Source organism: Aythya marila (assembly GCF_965140915.1).
Source record: "Aythya marila genome assembly, chromosome: 5".
NCBI classification, from domain to species: domain Eukaryota; kingdom Metazoa; phylum Chordata; class Aves; order Anseriformes; family Anatidae; genus Aythya; species Aythya marila.
The window spans coordinates 32,156,220-32,176,865 of NC_139046.1; the positions used below are offsets into that span (position 1 = coordinate 32,156,220).

Genomic DNA, 20,646 nt, shown 5'->3' on the forward strand with positions numbered 1-20,646 from the left:
CATTTCTTTCATTACTTTATATGCAGTGTTTCAAGAGGAAAGTAAAATAAACATGCCAGAAATATTTGATACAGAAGTTAATAAATGAATCCAAACAAGACCGAGGAGTAATATTGACTTAATCAGTTCTTCTAACGAAGCAGCTAGAACCTGAAGGTAACGTGCAGCATTTACAGAGGCTCAGGACCCAGTCCTGCTAAACCAAAAGCTGGCAGAAGCCCCTGCACAGCAGCTGGGTGTCAGCATGTCCCCAGGGCATCGTGCCGAGCTTTGCCTGCTCTCAGGGAGAAGATGCAGCAGTGGCTGAATGATGCCAGAAGGTGGAATTTGGCGGTTTGTGCGCGATGGAGTGGGAGAGAGGGGGGTCCCGATGAGGCAGCCTGTATGGGAGTGCTTTGTATGTAGGGTATCTGCTGGTTTCAACTGGAAAGTTGAAATAAACAGATGCTGGTGCAGGGACCAGACTTCTCTCACAGGAACTGCCTCCTCTTCCACGCTCCCTCTTGCTTTCTCACTCGTCTCCGTGAATCTTGGCTTCTTTTCTACATTGTGGCTGAGAAGGGGAGATGCAAAGTGTCTCTGGCCCAACTTCACATATAACTGGCCGCTTAGGAAGCTCTTGGGAAAAGGAGATGAACTTCTGTATTATCTCAAGCTGAAAAGGGAAATGAATGTCATCTGTCACTTTTTGGGCAAGTATTCCAACCACAAGGACATGTGCACTCAAGCACTGCTGCAGTAATGTGGGTAGATGCCTAAATCTGCAAAACAAATGGGATTTCAGGCATTCTTTCTGTTACAGCCTTTCTGTGGCAGAATTTGTCTTTCCCCTTAGTCTCGGAGGTGTAAATGTCTTTTATGTTATCTTTCCCTAAGGTCTGCGTAAGGTATGGAGGTGACCCGATACGGTCACTTGGGTCTGTGTGCATGCAGCCAGGACGATGCATTTGGTGCAGCTGGGCTGCACCAGCCAGTACAAAAAAAGTAATAATTAAAAAACTAAGAACAAAAAATTGGGTTGGTAAACTGCCACTGCTTTTCTGCTTCTCAGAAGTGTAGAAAGTAAGGGCTGAAAAGCTCTTTTGTACAATATCATTACTGTACTACTGAGCGTGAATTGAGGAAAGTGGATTTAGAAGAAGTAACTTCCTTTTTCAAATTAAATGCTTTCTTTTATTTAACAGTTGTGGGCAGTGTATCACTCCTGTTTTATTTCCTTTAAAATTACTAGCTTCCAGGAAGATTCCAGGTAAAGTTAATATTAATGAATAACTTTAAAAGAAAAATTTAATTATTAATAACACTTCAGAAAGTCAGTAATGCACTGGAACAAAAACAGCAGTTTCCTGAAACAAGATGGGGTAAGGTTCTTCAATCAGTGATTTCTAACAGTATCCAGGAAAACGATTTAGCAGAGCATTATGCTCAACATCTGGCTCTCTCATTTTTAAAACACTGATTCTCTGTGCTTTCTTAAAAAAAAGCTTCTGTTTGGAGCAGAGACATGTCCTTGACTGAAGATGAGACAAAAATTGTTACATTTCTATTTGATTCCACGTGTTCTGATACATTTTTTAATTACTACCATCTTATTTTTAGTTATGTTCATCCTTGCACTTTCCTTATTTAAGCTTCCTTTTCACGTGATTCTAATTTTATCTAGATGTTTTTGTAGCATATTCCTCTTCAAGTGTTCAAACCCAAATTGAAGAAAAAAAAAGTTTAATAATCTTTTCAATCTTTGTGCATTCACCAGTTTCAGTTTAGCTCAGCTCTTCCAACTGTTAAAGGCTTATTTTTGCTTATTAATGTAAACAGCCAGAAGACCTAGTTAAAATTAAAGTCTTAGCATATTAAACAATTGTACAGACAGGTGTTTGTTTTTTTCTTTTTTCTTCTGAAATGTGCAAAAATCTCAGGATAGAGGAAAGGAGGATTTTTCCAAGTCTGTGGATGCATTTAACTGGTCTTTTATAAAGTTTGGGGGCAGCGTATTCAATCTCAGAACTATGAAGTTTAGAAAAATCAATTTCTTATTCTCTACGGTGCTGAAATTTCTGCTGATCCAGCAGCCCCCTGGGCTTCTGCTCCCCAAGAGCTGCTGGGACAGCGCAGGGCGGCTTGTCTCAGCCTCCACACTGTGCGTGCGACATACGGTGTGTGGGACATAATCAAAATACATGAGAAGTGACTGAAATTTCCAACACCTGTCTTCTGTTGTATCTCCTTATAATTTCAATTATGGTATTTATTTTTTTCAATGATGCTTTTTGGAAGAAAATATTCCCATGAATTAAATCAGACATTTTTGAAAGAAAACTGGGGGGGTGAAAAAAAAAAACAAACAGATTTTGCTGTTGGCTACGGTAACAAATATGCTACTTTCAGTCCTAATGCAAGGAGATTACATGAAGGTTTGAAACAAGGACCTTTCATTAGCTCTCAGCACAGCTCTCTCTTGACTGAGTTAATGGGATAGTGGGAGAAGTAACAAAAGCAATTTGTCGGTATTTTTGCCAAAAACACAGCTATTTTTAAAGGAACACTTGAATGTGCATTGGATTTCCTGGAATCACATCCTGTTTTGAGGAGAGGCACCTGACTAGCATCAAATATATGGATTTGACATGTTGTCTAAAGGGCTGGAATGGGTAAGTCTTTTTTCTGCTGTATTAGAACCGTGTTTCTTGTCTGATTTTGCAGAAATACCTTTGTGTGATCTATGTTAATGTATTTATCAAGCAAAAGGAATACTTTGTCACCCTTACGGGTTGAGTGGTTTGTGACCAGATTCAGCAATAAACCATTAGAAGTGAGCACAAACGTGAACAGCAGGGAGCGTTTCTTGCCGTATAGTTCACTGCACCTTCCTTAAGGCCATGTATTTTGTCGAACACCCTTTTTCTTAACTTCTGCTTAGCAGGGATGTGTGTCAGGGAGATTGATTGACTCAGGCTGTGAAACACTGAAGGCGGCGATGCTTGGGAGGCCTGCAGTACCTGCCGGACAGCTAATCCGGGTACACAGCTCGCAACGGTGCCCAGTGGTAAAGGAGCTGCTGGTTTGGCACGTGAAAATCTTTTTGTGCACATGTTTTTCTAGACAGATTGTTTTTAGGAGCGTGTGTAAATTAATATTTGTTTCCAAGCATCTAGGAGTTTGTATGTAGTGCAGAGCTAAGAGTCATGCTAGCTTACACAGATTTTATTATGAAGAGTGTGTAAGGGACTGATTAATTTACAGCCATGTTGTTGCATCATTGCAGTGATTCGGGGCCACATTCCTGTTGCTTTTCCTGTTTTTTTTTTTTGTTTGTTTTTTTTTCCTGTTCGCTGGGCCTGCCTCAGGGTGGCGGCTCCGCCAGGGGGCGGCCGCTCCCGCCCGGCCCGGCCACCACAGCGCCCCGCGGGACCGCCAGGCCCGGCCCGGCCTACGGGAGGCGCCAGGCAGGGCCCGTGCCCTGTAGTTTCAGCTCATTTTAAAATGCGCAAAACTTTGTGCAAGCCATTTGTTCGGTTGTTTAATACAAACCAACGTATTTATGTGCATTAATTTACTTCTTCATGTTGAGGCTGCTTGTTGGGGATATCAGGGCGCCTGCTACCAAAACGACTTCCATGTTCTGTTGAAGTAATTTTTGGTCTGATCATACAAACACACTTGATGAGGGCAAATTCCTCCAGAGGCAGGGAACAGCTGGTGCTTTGAACAGTGTGAGCTTATCTGTACTGCTTGTTTTACACTGACAGTTAGCATTCAGCTTTCTTGAGGTCTGTTCTGACCCTAATTAATCAAAAATGAACACAGAAACATCTACAGAAACATCTTGTTGAGAATGTAGGTGTTTGCTGTGCGCATATACATAGTATCACAGAGGAGGTTTGGGAACAAAAACACAAACCACAGAACAATAAGCAGGAGAGTTTGGTGCTGTAGTTGGGTTTTGAATAAAACAGAGGAGTGAAAATATTCAGCTGTCTTACAAAGGTACTTATTCACTCAGTGTTGCCAAGACTTCACATAACTGGAAACATGAGCATCAATTTGGTATCTCTGAAACATGTCAAGTCCAAAAGAGGGATACATTTTACAGATGCAGCCACTTAAATATTTGGACATGGAAAGGCTTACTTTTAACTGGTTTTGGTTCTATAAATTTTAATATCTTTGCTTTCTCTCTTTTTGTAAACAGCCAGTTAGAAGCAGGGAAGTTGTCTGTTTTTCATCAACTTCATCCTATTCTGTTCAGCAAACTTTGATGTATTTTGTAGTTTTTTTACTTGATGTGAATTTTGCAGAGGTCTTATTTACTTTATTGTTTGTGCATCTCTAAGACTGATAATACTGGCTCACTTCTAAAGGTATTATTTACCAGCTGTTAAAAAACATGCTTCTTTAGTTTCCTGTGCAGTCAATTTTCTGTATTACAGTACAGTTGTAAAGTCAAGAAGACAAAAATGCTGTAAGCATGGTGATCCTTGTAGGACTTTTCTTTTAGTATTATAGTCTTTAACAATAATCGAGAGATGACCTGCTTCTTGAAAGTTTTTTCCCCTAAAAGTGTCAGTGATGGCTTAGATTCAATATGTTATATGAGTAACATTAGAAATTTTAGCACAGGTTCCCAATAGTGCCCTTTCAGAAAGTTAAGTTCAACAAAACCCAGTGCTTGGTCTTCTCTGATGATGTATTCAAAACAGTATTCAAGTTGTAAGTATTTAGCTGGATCATTTGGCAGAGCTGTTTCAGGGGGATTACCTAGACACTTTATGGGGTAACCCCTTTGTTCCTCCACTGTGTTCATAACCCAACAAGAGAGATGCATAAACATCCAGGGAGATCTGTTATGAATCATCGCACCATGACAAAGTTTGTAAGAAGTGGTAATATCTTTGATTCAGAGAAATGACATCCATTCAGGAACACAAGCCTTTTACAGTTGCAAAATGGAAACAGCAACTTCCAAGCGAAAAGCAGGCTGAAAATAGTCGCTCTGAGTTGTAATCGAAAACTGTCAGTCAGAGAGGAAAAGGTGGGTAGTGTTTGTGAAGCAGAGTGAATGTCAGTGAGGGTAGAGGTGCTGCTTTGTATCGCCTGTGTTAGCATCAGATACGCATATGTAAGTGATCGCTATTGTCAGCAACCATGTGGAAGGTGAGCGTGGTTGCTGTTTTTAATGATGGACAAATCAGGTTATAATATTAAACAGCAGTATATGCATCCAGGTAACAGGGCAGTAAAGAGGGGTCTATAGGACTGGGAAGGGTGAGACATTCTGCCTAGGGTGTCAGCTAGGGGTTTCTAATTTCAACTGTGTAAAAAGTAGTCCAGCGCCTGTCTGGGATTTGTGAAGACAGGGCACATACCGAGCATTACTTATTCAGCCATCCGTCTGTCTGTTTCTCTTGACTGTACATGGAGGCAAATGATTTATTTTTAAATTACAGTATCAGAAGAGTTGAATACCAGCCTAGGTAGGTGACTTTTGTGAAAATAACTGTGCTGTGATATGTACCTTGCTACAGCTAAGGTGCCGAAGCAAGTACATTCCTTGCAACTTCTAAAAACAAACAAACAAAACCAGCAACAACAACGTTGTTCTGTGCATTTAGCCTTGATGGTATTCGGAGCATTATTCAGAGAGGATAAAATAATGTGTGTTTTGATACCTTAACACCTTCTTAGTTTCAGATACTTGGGTGTCACTGAATTTGATAGTTGAAATGAGCACCAGTTTTCACCAGGCAGCTGTAGCACCACGTTAATAAAGACCTTCATTGCTGAATTTCCTTAAAACTTTTGTGTTTGTTGATATTTTATTTTATTTTTTTGGTTAAGAACAAATTCCTTGTAGGGGTCAGTTATCAGTTATGCTGTCACAGCTGCATGTAGCTGAAAGACCCCATGGAATAGCAGATGCTGTGCAATTTGCAAGCACAACTTTCTTCAATGCCATACCATTGTGGAGTGGATGTTTGTGCTTTGAAAGGTCTGGGGTACGTGGTTGGCAGTAGGGTCTGTGAGAGCAGTCCACGGGCCTGGATCTCTCTCCCAGTCTTGCATACTTACACCAAATTATGGCTCTAGTAATTTCTAGTAACCTCGTGACATCAAGCCCCTCCTTCACTGCCATGCTGCCCCCCATGCAACTGACAGTTCAGCTCCTCCTGGCCATTTCTTCCAGTTCATTCTGTTCTTCCCATTAAACTGCTGCAGTTCTGGTAGGCATTAGCACATGGCAAGTTTTCTTTTCCATGGTGCTCTCCCTTCTCTTCCACTTTATAGGACAAGCACAGGTAGCAGTTACAGGATGCGACTGTGCAGCTGTAGCTGTATAGCCCAAGTTTAAAGCAAATCATGCCCAGCTGTGTCCTTATCCACCCTTCCCCATGCTAATTAGTTACTTCCAGTTAATTCCCACTAGCTGAGCAGAGATGCCAGCTATTTTAATTTTTATTACAGATGTGCAGTTTCGGCCCTCAGATCTTCAGTCCTCAGCATTGAGCCGCTCTAATGCTTCTCTTCCAATTTCTGCAGGATCTCTGGGCACACGTCAGTCCCTGGTGTGCTCTCTCTGAGGTGCTGATAAAATCGTTGCATTATTTCCTCGGCTCCATGCTGCTGTGCTGAGTGAGGAGAGGCGTGCAGCAGGCTGCTTTTGTTCTGCCAGCAGCCTCGGCCCCGTCCTGGCCATCGATGCCACGTGCCCTCTGTTGGGTGAGAGCCCTCCAGCTGCGGGCTCTGGTGTTGGTGGTGGAGAGGGACCATGAAAGGAAAGGATTGGAGAGACAGGAGGAGTGCTGGGGGGCTGAAGACTGACACATGGTGTGTCTCAGTCTTATTTTCCCCCCATCCTCAGCACGTCCTCCAAGCCTGTGGTTCCAGTGCTCCTGCCCATCCCCAGGTCCTGGCTATTATGCTAAATATGGGGAGAGGTTGATACTCCAAAGGGAGGCCTGGCATCTGGGTGCGAGAAGTGTCTGTTCTCCCCCCAAAACACTGGGTGTTCCTGGGTGAAGAGCCCGTAGTTCCAGGGCAGGCTGACCAGCCCCGTGTGAATAGTACTGCGTAGCGGTGCTGAAAAGGGCAACCATTTATGAAGAGCGAGTGTCTGCAGTTTTTAATAAAGCTTTTAAAAATATCTGCACAGACCCAGATTTTAAAGCTCCCTGTTCCAATTTTAAATGTTACAGTCCCTCTAATTTTGGATTATTTTGACTAGGCACAGCTGTTAAGCCTTTCTGTCCTCTTCTGCCTCTCCTCTCCCCAAAGAACATAAGCCTCTAAAAGTCCACGGTGATCTGTCTTACTGTGAGCCTTGCTGGCTATCACATATTTAATGAAGGCTATTAACTACCTTGTGATTAGGTTGAAAGAAAGAAAGTAACTTGAAAGAGGACAGTGACTAATACCTAGCTTGCATCGGGAGATTAAAATACACACATTTTCAAAATAGCATGCCTTAAAATACACATTTAAGAAATTCTTTAGCTTGATTTGTTATGGGAACCTCAGCTGTGTATGTCAGAGCTGAAAAGCTTACAAATAGCTTTTGCGGGTTATTTCTCCAGGAAGCATTTTACTCATCTTGCCTAAAAGAGCTTGCCTGCTGCAGTCACTGGCCTTCCCAGAACAGTGAGTCAGTGCGTGTTGGTGGCGTTGCTGCCTTTGGGAAATCGGCTAAGCCCACCCTTCTAGCCACTGACCAGTTAAGTTACCAAGCACACACACTGCGTGCTTTTGCAGTTTTGCTATCATTATTAAAACATTTCCCTATTGCTAATTCTGCTTCTTCAGTTAGAATACTGGGTATTTTCTACAAGCGAGTGGCAGAATGTGGTAGAAGACCAGAGCAGGGGTAAACAGCAGAAACCCAAGCTGTAGCACAAAACGTAACTCGTGGAGTTCAACAAGCCGTGCTAAACAGTGGGATGACAAATTTGCCAGTTCCTAATGAGTTAAGTAAATTAATAAAATCATGTTATTTTTGGGACCTGTTTTTCGCTTTTGATGTCTGATGGTAATTTTCCAGCGGTCTAGTTTTAATGAAAACATTTACTCATGTAAATTAGGGTTTCGGTTTGTTTGTGTTGACATTATTATTTATTTTCATAAAGAAATATCCCTCCTTTCTTCGTCTACTTTCAGAAATCTTTTGGAATGCGCTGAGGAAATGTCATCCTTCCTTGACATTCGTGTTTTGTTTGGGTTTTTTCTTTCCTTTTAGTTTCTATGAAGTAATGTAAACTCTAGCTTAATTTGATCTGGCATCCCTGCAGTCGAACATTTGTAAGTATCTTGTATTGTGGCCCATCTGGGTTGTCATAGAAACCGGAGACCTCCATCCTCCTCCTTGTTGTTGGAAATGGCATGCAAACAGGGCATCAAAGTGACGTTTTCCGCGTATGAGCGAGAGCCCTGTGAAGAGTCGAGCAGAAAGGTTTCTAACTGGTTTTATTCCCTCGTGGCCTGCTGGAGCAGTTGTTAGAGTACACCCTGTTTTCTCTTGAATATCTGGCAACAGGGTAATAGAAAAAACGTGAGCGTCATGAAAAAGGCAAGCTTGCGTGGTTAATCTTGTCCCCAGCTTTTTCTTCTCTCTCTTTTTCTTGATGTATTTGTCTTGGATCGGGCTGCTAACTCGCAAGGAGGTGCGGAGCACGTTACTGCAAATCATCCGCGCTGCGAGTGGCTGAAAGACCCAATTATGTAGCACATGCATGGGGCTTAACGTTTCTCTCCTCTCATCCTCCGGCCTCTTTAAAGAAAGAACGGTCAAATAATTCCGGCAAACGCACCAGAAGTTTTCACGTGCAGAGCAGCAGCCATGCCGAGCGAGCATTCAACACGGAGTGAATGGGATGGATTTGAGAGAGGGATCGGCGAAGGCGTGCGCCGCTCCCCTTCCCCCCAGCGCGCTCCAGCTGTGTGCTCAGCAGTTCTGCGGCCGTGCTGGTGAGCGGCAGCATCTCCTCCCCGGGACAAAGAGCCTGCAAAATCGCCGCTGAATACTAACCAGCGCGGCCAATTGTGAACGATTGTGAATTTCCAAAAAGGGCTTGAGAAATTGTTTTCTAAATAGCGACTTGCTCGTCAGCTGAGAGACGGGCTCAGTCAGCACAAAGAGGGCACGGGAACAGTTTGGTTTTGTGTGTGGGAGAAAAAATCTTCGTACAGGCTGTTCATGCTGAGCATGCTGTTGCTGGCCTAAAAGCAGCTGCCTCTGTAGCCTCCGCTGCCTGTGCAGCTTCTCGAGCTATGTGGGTCACTGGGCAGGCTTCTGCTCTGCTTCAAACTGATTGGGGAAATCAGTTCCTGCCCCCGTGCAAAAGATGGATGCTCCGGTTCAGAGAGCTACTTGGCGGGAGAACCTGCACTGAAAGCGTTAAAGGCTCGGAGCAAAAACTCCGGTTTCGTCATCGCTCTGGTAAACTGGAAGAGGAAGACGAGGAATGTGGAGGCAGAACGCTACAATCCTGCAGTATTCATCCAGCTCATAATGAATGTGCTCGAAATGCAGAGCAGGAAAAGGCCACTGAGTGATTGTTGTCATTTACGTAGGATCCATGCGTGCTAAATATTTCAAAAGATTTTTGCAGACCGGGTTTTTGCCCTGCAGAGTGCACAAGCTAATTGCACAACCAACAAAACAACAAAATAAAACAGGGAAAACAATGAAGAGTGTCCGCAGGGTTAAATCAAGCATGTTTTCTTGGTCAGTTTTTGCATACGTGTATATGACATGTGGACGTATTTGATACCTTGCAAAAAATCTCAGATAAAGTGTACCCGGCACTCCTTGTGTCACCTTAGCCGCCTCTCAGGGCATAGTCCTAGCTTAGCACTGAGGAGGGACCTTAAAACAGGTTCATGTGACCGAAAGCACACCCTTTTTTCCAAGTCAGCCTGATAAAGTGTACTGCTTTCTCTTGCACGCCTTGCCTGCCAGTGAGAAAAGAGTAATTTCTGCTTGCCAGACTTTGCTGCTTTTCAGTTCAGCTTCACATTGTGCCTGAGTGCCCTGCGTTTGTGAGCACCTGCTTCTTCTTTCTCCTTTCTGTGTTTCCTGATTATTTTGGAGCTTGTTTTTCTTCTCCATCTGAGCTTCCTAGCAATCAATGGCAGCGTGACTGTCTTCCTGTGTAGACTGACAAATGTGTTTTGGATTAAATGTGTTTTTGATACGAGCGTATATATATAAATACATATATACGGTTCGCCAAACGATTACCATGAAGATCCTGCTCCGCTTGTAATGAATTCTGCCTATACAGCGCCAAGTCAAATATTTCTGTTTGCACATTTCAATCTTTTCTTCTTGCGTTTCTGCACCAGCTATCTGACACTGACATTTTTATTACCGCTGGTTAATATTTTTCTCAGAGTTTGGTTTTGGTGCTTCTCGCTTTAAAGGTAAGTTAGATCACCAGTTACTTCGTGCCCTTGCTTGTATTTACTGATACGTGTGTGGGTGTGTAAAATAGATCTTTTAAAAGCCTCTTTCCTCTCCTCACATCCTGCCCCAGCTCGAGATGAAATACAACAGAGGATAGTTTTATCAAAACAAGCAAATAAATATGCTTTATTTTCTCGAACGTGTGCCCTGTGGTGGTTTTTAGAAAACAGAAAGGAACGCTGAGGCTCTTTTCCCCCAGAGCACCTCTACATCTCAGCACAGGTTTGCTTTATTCAGAAGCGATAGGAGGGACAATGAGAGCCCAGCTGCTTCTTCCCTCTCATGGTCCCCTACCTCAGCGCCCACCTCACCTGCTCCCCAGTGGTGAAGCTCCCTCATATTAGAAATGTTACCTAAGGAGGAGGGTTACACGAGAGCTGATCTGTATTTAATTTAAGAGGGGTACACATCATGTGCAGGAAACTTTAATGAGGCTCTGGTTCCCAAGCCAGTGCTGCTTTAGGGTAGTTCTCTGGGTGAATAGCGGGGCTTGAGACCCCATTACGAGTGAAGTTGCCAGAGCCGAGGGCACAAAGCAAGATGGCTTGCTCCAGCAGCCCGTGCTTTAGTTGCTAGGTTTCTGTAATCTTTCAGCCTTTCTCAACAGCGCAACATGTGTTTCTTTCAAAAACAAAAAAAAAAAAAAGAAAGAAAAAGATAAAGAAAAAATCCATCAGTGCGAAACCACGGGGAGGAAAACTACTATTTTGTGATTTGCAGCTCTTAGAGACCAGTGTGAGAGGTGTCTTTCAAGACACGCGCGAGAGGGGCTGGCTGATGCTGTTTTTAGAAGTCCTTGCGCTCTGAGCTAATGCTTGCAAACATATTCACAGCTGAATTGTCATGCAAGAAATGCTGAGTTAGGCCCAATGAAGTCGTATTTCCGAGTCTGATACCTCTGTGTGCAGGTTTAGCTGGTCAGACTGGTTAGTAGCACAAAATGTGTTCATCCAGCAATATGTTGCCAGTTCTCTGCGATACCACGCATATGGTCTCAAAAAAAAAAACCCACCAACAACCCTTGCTCTTCGTCGTGTGCAAATATACAGTCATTTTTGTTTAATTCTTGCCATCATCATTAAAAAAACTTAATTTGCCTTTTAAATATAATATGGGCCTGCAGAGGCAAAGAAGAAATCTTGGTTTCTCCCTAAATACACACTTATTATATATTTAGTATTTCATAAGGAGGAATTATAAGAGAGCCTATTTTCTATTTCTTACCTCTCTTTGACAGAAAACTCTCTGGAGAATTTTATAGAAATTCATCAAAGGCTTCTTTAGAGTTCATTTTAAATCTGTAGCACTCATGGGCTCTCTTTAAAGCTTGAACAAAACAACAGTTAACAAAAATACTCCTAAAAAAAACTCACCCAAAATACACAGAGCTTCAGCCACTTGGACTAAGATTCTTTTCCCAACATTTAACGTGGGTTTCTTGCATTTACATTTGTGATCTCAACAGTCCTTAAGTCTTCCAGGGTTTATTACAGAAAAAAGACACAGCAATTCCGTTCTAGGAGTCCTTCACCAGACTGCATATTTCTGTATGTACAGATAAAAGATCTGCCTCCCCACCTTGTGGCCCTCCAAACCTCTCAAGAGATCTCCTTTATTGACATAACAAAAAAGGTAAACTACTTGCGTTATTTTTGACAGGTCTCCTGTAAAAAGAGAACAACGGGCCACTGTACAGCAAAGTATTTCCTTCTGAAATATTTTCTAGGAGGTGTTGGGAAAATAACAAATATTGCTGAAAAGTTCTGGAGAGGCACGTTTCACAGCTGAAGAGTTAAACAAAAAGGTCCCATCAGCTGCAATATTGCATTTTTTAGAGGTGAACTTGGTCCACTTGTCAGAAAAGAGTATTCCAAATGCTGTTAGCCGTGATGGCCAAGGAAGCAGGAGCACTTCTGCAATGTTTGTTTTTTTTTTAAAAAACAGTTTCAGTACTCAATGCTTCCAATCCATACTCCAAAAAAATGAGAGAGCAAGTTTCAGAGACACTAAATACAGTTCAAAAACACAGAAATTCTTTATTACAGAAGTAAGAGTTGAGTGTGGTGCAAAAATAAGATTCTGCCTTCCTTAACCGTCCTGACAAATTTTAATCCCAGCTCAAACAAGATCGCGTTGCATTACAGCATTGAACCGCTGCAGATACATTTTTCAAAAACAAGAGATATGGATGCTTTCGATAATTTTATTCAGTGTCCTAATTACATTGTTTTAGATTTATTAGGTTTGAGAATGAACATCATCTTTAGTAGAGAAATTACATCTGACAAAATTTGTCTTGCCTTTTAGTTGATATCAAATGCATCCCTGCAACAGCATTCATTGTTCATCCAAGAAATTAATGCGATAAAAGTACTTGTGTTTCCACTTTGAATGAGCCTGTCTTGGAGAGAAGAACTAACTGTCCTCTGACTGTTCCGCTTTCCTGAGGCAAACACAGCAGCTTGATGGTTTGGGAATTGCTGTGCTCAGTCACATCCATAGATTCTGAATTCGTGTCATATAATAGATGGGCTTAAATGACACAAGTTAAATTTCAGTAAGGACAGGTTTGGTGTCTTTAGGTTAAATTTAAGAAAATTTGCAAAATCATTAAAAACTTATTAAATGTAGAAAGTGGGACTTACATTAAGAGCCTTTAATGATTGCTCTGAAAATCAAGTCTCCTCGGGGTACTGTAGGTAGGTTCAGCAGCAGTGCTTACCTTTCTGTTACAAGATAAAGTGCCACCTCTGCTTCCTTGGTACTGATGGGAATCTCTAGCAACGCTCACCAGAACTCTGAAATAAAATTCCTGTCCTGTTCTGAACAAGGACAGTGCTGGATTCGTATCTTGGCTTGCAGCATAAACAGATTTTGTTTCAGACACTTCACAGTTACCAAGGCATAGAAAACAGCAGATTATTTCAAAATAGCTGAAGGTGGGAAACTGACCGTAGGAAAGAAGTAAGTTATATTTATTTATGGAGATACATGCAGATGCCAGTATCACCATATGTTAAACACCAGGAGAGGGAAGGGAAAGGATACTGGAGCTAATAGCAAAATGAACATCACCGTCACTCACTTCTATAGGCCAATTTTGAATACAACTTTATGTTGTGAAAACATTTTAAATAGTTAAAACTTCCAATGCATAGTATAGAATGTCATTTCAAAGTGCAGATTTTGGAGTGTTTCATTTATTTTTTTAAAGAATTTGGATCCTATTCCAGATTGTTTACGATCCCTCCTTCCAAATTTGTTTCTCTTTTATCTGCGTAAGCATGTGCCGACACCGTTGCTCGGTATACACAAATGCTAATCTACCTTCATGCACATGGAAAATAGCTTTCCTGGCACTGAGTTTAAAACTCCCGTAGAATACATTATTAATCGAAGAAGTCTCTCTTTTTAGAAGAGCCTATCATTTATGTGGTCACTGTTGAGAAGGTTACAGATAAATATAATGCTGTTTGTTAACCAGTGTGGTCTTCAAAACATACAACAAACAATCCCAGATACTGAAAGTGTATAAAAAAAAAAAAAAAAAAAAGATTTAAATTTAAAAAGTAATTTTCTTTCTCTGTACGCTGGTTGCATACTCTAACATGATCTAATTATAATGTAATGACAACTTCTTTTATATTGCCCTGCGTGCTTTAATGCTCTAAATGCGTTTCTCTTGGCAGGTCTCCGCAGTGAGGTGAAAGCATGGTAAATATTCAGTTCCCTATAGTGAATAATTCCCTGGTTTTGCATTTGGCATTCAAATGCTAGACCATGTATCTACGAAGTTCAAGGAGTATAGTAGCGAGGGAAGTGGGTAGGGCGAGGCTGGTGTCCATCTGTGTGTAATTTAGCTGAATGTGTCCGCGCTAAGTAACAGGGCTTCAGCCGGGCTTCTGCTAAGTCTGCAGTGCTGGAGTCTCCCTTTTGTTACACGTGCAGGTCTTGCAGACTCTGTTGAGCCTTATCAAACAGAGCCAGTTGGTGCTGCTGGTATGAAAGCACGGGGGAGCTCTCATGTGGAAGGTTAATGGAGTGTAATTATAAAGAAAAATGAACTGCTCAACCACTCTATCTCCCTCTACCTGCACTGAGAGTGACAAGTGCTCTGATCTTTTATAAACCCTAGAGCAGAGGTTTAACAGTCTAAAATGATGACGGTATAACTGTCAAACAAGCAAGCACAGTGTGAAGAAGTAGTACAAACTTATGGAAAAGAATGTTTACATTCCCTTATATGGCCTCTGTCAGTACTTTCCTTCTTGCTGCATACTGTCCATATTGATATATCGTGTCTCAAATGTATTTTCCTGTGAAGTGTCCATCCAAGCCAGAAAGACCTTTGTCTTCCACATATGGCTTCTTCATTCCTGCTCCTCACATTACTGTTACCATGCGCGATGAAGTAATGGCACCTTCCTAAGGCATTTCAATCCCAAGGGATTAAGCTTTCATAGAAGAGGGCTCTGGTGGCAGCAAGAACAGCTACTGGGATTTGTGTTCCAGGAGCTGACTGAAATTTTAGATTAGATTACATACATAATTTGGGATTAGATACTAATGTCTGATCCTGTTAATTAATTTAGGAACGATATGCAACTGTTGAAAACTATCACATATGTAAGATGCTTTTTCTCTTTGATCTAGCAGTCAGATTTTTTTTTTCTTTAAAAGACTATAATTAAACATCAATTGGGAATCTGCATCTAGGAAGTAGGTGGAAGATGCCACACATCAAAACCGAAAGGAACAAGGAGATTAACCGCTGTGACTTTCTGCGTGTTAGAAGACATTACATTCTACCCCAGTACTCCTGTGTGGCATCTAACTTCAGTGAGACTAGGACAGTTTCGTCATTAGGAGGCAAAAGTTTTTGTGTTCCTTAGCCAAAAACCAGGTGGTAGAATGGGATGGGCTGCCAGTTATTCTGAAGGCCATTGCAATGTCAGCAGGTTGATATGGGGAAATGTGCCCAGCTATTCCTAGCAGGCAGTCCACATTCTGCATTGCAGTGGAGGGGAAAAATAACATCCCAGCAAATCTGACCTGGGAAAAAAAAATCCCATTCCAAGTCTGGAATCAATAAGAATCTGAATATGTAAGCAGGGCATACAATAAAAGGCATCAAAGGAAGAAGATTAGCATGCTTTGCTTAGCTCCTTTTCTCTACTTTTTGCCAGTTTTTCATGTTTTAGAGAAAGATGAAAAAACAAGCCTGAGTATATCAGGTCATTAGTGCCCCTAGACGTGTTCATATTCTAAAGAGTTATGCTGTATTTATGTGGTGGCTCAGTACTGGAGAAGCGTGCCGAGAACAACACTGGCACTTGTACTGTCCCTGTGGCCCATTAAGGAAGGGAATGAGCAGAAGTTTTCCAGGATCCAGGGTCCTCTACACCGCATGTGTACTATACAATCTCCTCCAAAAGTCAGATTAAGCATTTCCTTTGGAAAGCTGCATAACTGTGTCCTGAAGACTTCAAACCATGGCAGGCCATTACCTCGAACATCAAGGTGTTCCAGCGTTTAACCATCTTTGCATCTTATTTCAAGGTTGAATTTGTCTACCTTCAAGTCACAACCACGGAATCATCATCTTACACTTCTCAGAGAATCTAAAGGCCTCCTATCATCAGAAGTCTTGTCAGTGTATAAATACCTATACTCAATGAGAAGTCACTTCTCAACCTTGTCTGTGGTAAACTGGGTACGCTGGGCCCCAGTAAGCTTCACGTTGTGCAGCATTGTTTGTTGGGTCCTCGACTGTGTTTGTGGTTTTCCTTTGAACTGTCTCCAGTAGCTCTGCACCCTTTCTCAAAAAGGTAGCTGCCCATGCTTTTGGTAAAACTGAAATGAATTCCTGGATGTTTTTAAAAGAGGTAGAAGTTCACCATATCTTCAGTTCAGTACTTTTAGCCTTACTTAGTGAGGCATTATTTGCGCTGAGATAAGCAAGCAGAGGGGCAAAGTCCTCCTTCTCTTTTCCATTTAAATTGGGAAGAACCTTTTTTTTTTTCTTTCCTTTTTTTTTTTTTTTTTTTTTCCTCTAGGGAGTCACTGTTGATTGATCCACAAACCTTGATACAATGAAAGGCCAGCAATTTTGGTCTGTAATACTGATTTAATTTCGTGTCTTTTCTGTGAAGCAGGCACTTTTCTTTGTTTTGATCATGCTTGTTTAACTAAAGAGAACAGTACAGTAGATATGTTTAGCTAGGCAGAATATCTGTCCGTATACTATTTAAGTGTCTAGGAAATGGGAAAAAAAAAAAAACAGCTCTCACTTAGGTGAAATGAAACCACAGCTTTCTGCTCTGATAACTCATTCTGCCTATGAAGTAGAGCTCAACAACCAGTTGCTATGTGATATTGCTAGTGACAGGTTTTAACTGAATCAGTGCTTAAGAGTATTTGGCTGACAATATAAAAAGGGAAAAAGTCTGTCCATTGCCATTCAAGCAACAGTGATAAATCACCAAAGAGAATGCAACTTTTCATCTCATCCCTGGAAGAGATTCAGCAGGACAGTGCGAAGGTGATCTTTGATACAGGTTGATTATGCTGCATGCAAAACGAAATGAGTAAAATCGCTTCTGTGTGTTCTAAATTGTTCACATTCAATTTCAGCAAATATTTTATGTGTTTTCTAGTACTGTGCAGGGTAAATATGAGTGTCTACTTTGTTCTGTATCTCTGTATCATGTCTCTGTGTATTTATTCCTTCTCTTATCTCTAGGCTCTGCAGTTAGTTTGTGATCTCTGTAAAGAAGGTGTGGAAATGAAATATTAGATGCTGTTGACAACATCAGGGCAATCAACAGGTTCTCATACAATATTGTCTGAGCATCCAGATCTTCCTGTTCATAAAAAAAAAACGAGTTTACATTCTGTGGTAGCATAAAACTAGTCATCTTGCTTGATACTTCCGATCATGCGTGAAGTGTGTGAGCATGGACCGTGTGTGTTCCCTTTCACAAGGAGGAGAGGAGGTGTGATTCAGTCGTGGGAATAGCTGTGGGGTGCACAAGAATCCTGATGAAACTGATTCATATTTTATTCAAGGGACTGTGTTAACTGTGCAGTAGTGCGCTGTAAAATTATTTGATGGCTATCCTTTCCATTTCAGCTAGTCAAAAGTATTAGGAGGTATCAGTTTAGAAAGCAGACTGTTTTATTTAGGCTGATCATTTGTAAAATAAGAAATAAGTTCACTAACTTATATTGCTCTACTGTGCTTATTTAATTCAGATAAATTCAGATTAAAGGATGTCACATTATGAAATAAATCATAGGTAAGAGGAAAGATGCAGTGGTACCTCCCTGGTAGAGGTGTTTAGCTTAGATAGCTGGCTACTATAGATATGTGAGAACCATGTTCCCAGTGGGGTCATTCCTGTGTGTTCTCCTGCATAAGAATAATAATCCATGGTAATCTTTATGCTGTGATTTTATACACCAAGTTTCAGTCCATGGCAGATTTTACAAAACCAAATTATACACTTCTAGAAAACTAAGTTCAGTCAGACATCATAGAAATGTACTTTACATCAAACTAGGAAAAAACCTTGTTGCATTTCTGCACAATCCAGTTTGTTTGTTTTTTTCCTAAGGAGTTTTTTCTTCTTCTTCTTCTTTTTTTTTTTTTTTTTCCCTGAAGTAAACAAATGTGGGAAGTCAGTATGGAGATGGGCAAGATAAAATTAAAATGAATACCTTTTCTGTGGTAGTCAGCAGTTTAGTTGTTGTTGGTTTTTTTCATTTCCCTAGCCATTTCATGTGGAGGTGATCTCCACATTTTTTCACCATTCTGTATTTGTACTCAGAAGTATTTCTGGGAAGCAGAAAAACCTAAAACAAAACAAAAAAAAAACTTGTCAAACCTTGCCAAATTAAAATTTTAATTTCATTCCTCACATTCCGTTCCTCCTTAATTACATTACAAATACTGCACTAAACTGTTTTTCTTGTTCTGTTTTGCCTGTTGTCATATACTTAATTCTCCATTCATTAATTGCTTCATTATTTGATTATTGTAGCTGTTCTTGCAAGTTTCTTTCAATTAACATAAGTATTGGGGTAAGGAAGCAGAGGTATTATATTTATTTAATGTATAAGCTGAAGGAAAACAGTATGTGCAGTGCTCCTAGTACTTCAGTGTCTGTTCCCTACTTTGTGCAACAGTAAAGATTCTAAAATGAGAAGACAGTGATGCATAAGGCATTTCACGGTGCAGCATTCCCTTCAAAAAATTAATTGGTCTTGTGGTGCTGCAAATGGTAAAAGACACAGTACGGAAAATAAAGCAATCAGGAGCTCACATAAAACAGAATAGCACAGCAGCTATTTTCAGTCATTTTCATTTATAAATCTACCTATAATTTTAAATAAAATAGAAAAGTTGATAAGCATTCTCCTCCATTAGGGATGAAGGAATGAACATTATTTTCAGAATTTACATAATCCATGTCTGAATAATTTCTAGCAACTTTGAGAAGTATTTCTCTATCCTAAAGGAAAAACCTTTAATAGGTATGTTCATATGTGAAATGTATTTGTATCAGAACCACACCTGTTGTATTTGTTTTAAATAGTTTACAACATAATGAAGTGTATTAAGTTTATCAGCATTTTTAATGACAAAAATACTTTTCACATCATGCCAATGCTATATAACTATCTGACAAAATGGCAAAGTACACTTTTATACAGTGAAAAATTATTTAAATTCCATTTTATAGAAAGTACCCTCTGCCATATTAAGTAATTGCATTAAAGATAGCAAGACTGCAACAGTAAGCTCATGAGCTTTGGGCATAGCAAAATTAATGGTAGTGTATTTGTCTTGCTCTCATCTGTTCTGTAAGTATATTTATCAGTGTATTACATTGGCTCATCGTGGTAGAATGAAGAAAATCATTCAGTTCCTGTAACATCCTCAGCATCTCCTTGTAGACACGCAGAAAAGCCCTTGTATTTCTGTAGTGCTTTTAGCCACGTTTTCTGGGGGTTACATTGGAGGTTGTGCTCTTTGGGACGCTTAATGGTGTGTTGGCTATGCAGCCTTTCACTGTGGTGAAGATACCTATGTTTAACAACAACAACAGCAAAACTTGGAAAAATATGAGTTAGGTTATTAACCTGTAAAAAGAAATAGTGTACGTCTCAGTAATAATGCCCAATAAGGCATGAGGCATCAGGTGGAGGCAGTCTCGCCATCCCACTGCTTGCAGTGGTAGCTGCGTGCCTTAACAGAGCACAAGCATCCCCTCCCCCTGCCCCCCCAAGAGAACCTTTTCAGCTAAAATGTACAGGTGGCAGTCTGAAGACCTTTAAGAAGTAGGAAGTTGCACCACACTTTTTCTTTCTTTCTTTTTTTTTTTTTTCTTTTTTTTTCTGGGAATAAAGCTCTTTCTAATTTAGTTGGTTTCGATTTTTTGTTGTTGTTGATAAAAAGACCTGGGTATGAGTCAGGCACAGCCAGAGGTGCAAAATGTGATAAAAATACAGGGTCATCAAAGAAATAGCTGAAAATATTTCTGTAGTGCTTTGCTGAATCTGTCAATGGAATTAAATTCCGTGGTTTTTGTACAACATTTTTTTATTCACTGTTGTGGAATACTGTGTCATGGATTTCTATAACTGGATTTCACTACATAACTTCCTGATGCTATCTTAAACCAATAGATGAGTGTACTCTCCTTGCTTGCAATCTTTCCACTCCCAAATTCTACTCCCAAAATGCACACCCTTGGCATTTTAAATAATAACCTTAAACTCTGTGTAAAAGCAGAGGTCTTTCACTTCTCATTGGGTAGCGGCAGGGTATGGGGGCTGGCAAGGAGAGGGGTGTGAGGCTGCAAAAGAAGATTGCAGAGCAGGGAAATTCCCTCCATCCTTCCCACTCTCAATTTAGAGCTTATTTGAAATCACAATTTCCTCTTACTATTTCTCTCTCAGCAACTGGCAACTTTTAAATCCCAGAGAGCATTTCTTGTTCACTGCAGGGAACAGGGAACAGGGTACACTTAATAGTTTACTTCTGGAATCGGTGGAGCAGGAAAGCAGGTCATGAGCAGGCAGTTGATAAATTCAAACCACATCAGCTCTGGTTTTGTGATACTAAAGGTATGCACTTGGAGGCTGTTTAGTACTTTTCTCTCTCTCTTTTTTTTTTTTTTTTCAAT

At 40.7% G+C, this 20,646-nt stretch overlaps 1 protein-coding gene across 9 annotated transcripts in view; it reads left to right on the forward strand.

Annotated features, from left to right (window-relative positions):
• PHF21A (PHD finger protein 21A) overlaps positions 1–20,646 on the forward strand; it is a 139,334-nt gene that overhangs the window by 80,059 nt on the left and 38,629 nt on the right. Inside the window, exon 1 of one of the 9 annotated variants that reach the window (XM_082761953.1) lies at positions 2,450–2,651. The exons of the other annotated variants lie outside the window; for them this stretch is intronic. Coding sequence (XP_082618079.1) covers positions 2,628–2,651 — 24 coding nt within the window. The 5' untranslated portion in view covers positions 2,450–2,627. Of the gene's footprint in view, positions 1–2,449; positions 2,652–20,646 lie in introns of those variants that run through there. 9 annotated transcript variants of the gene reach the window in all.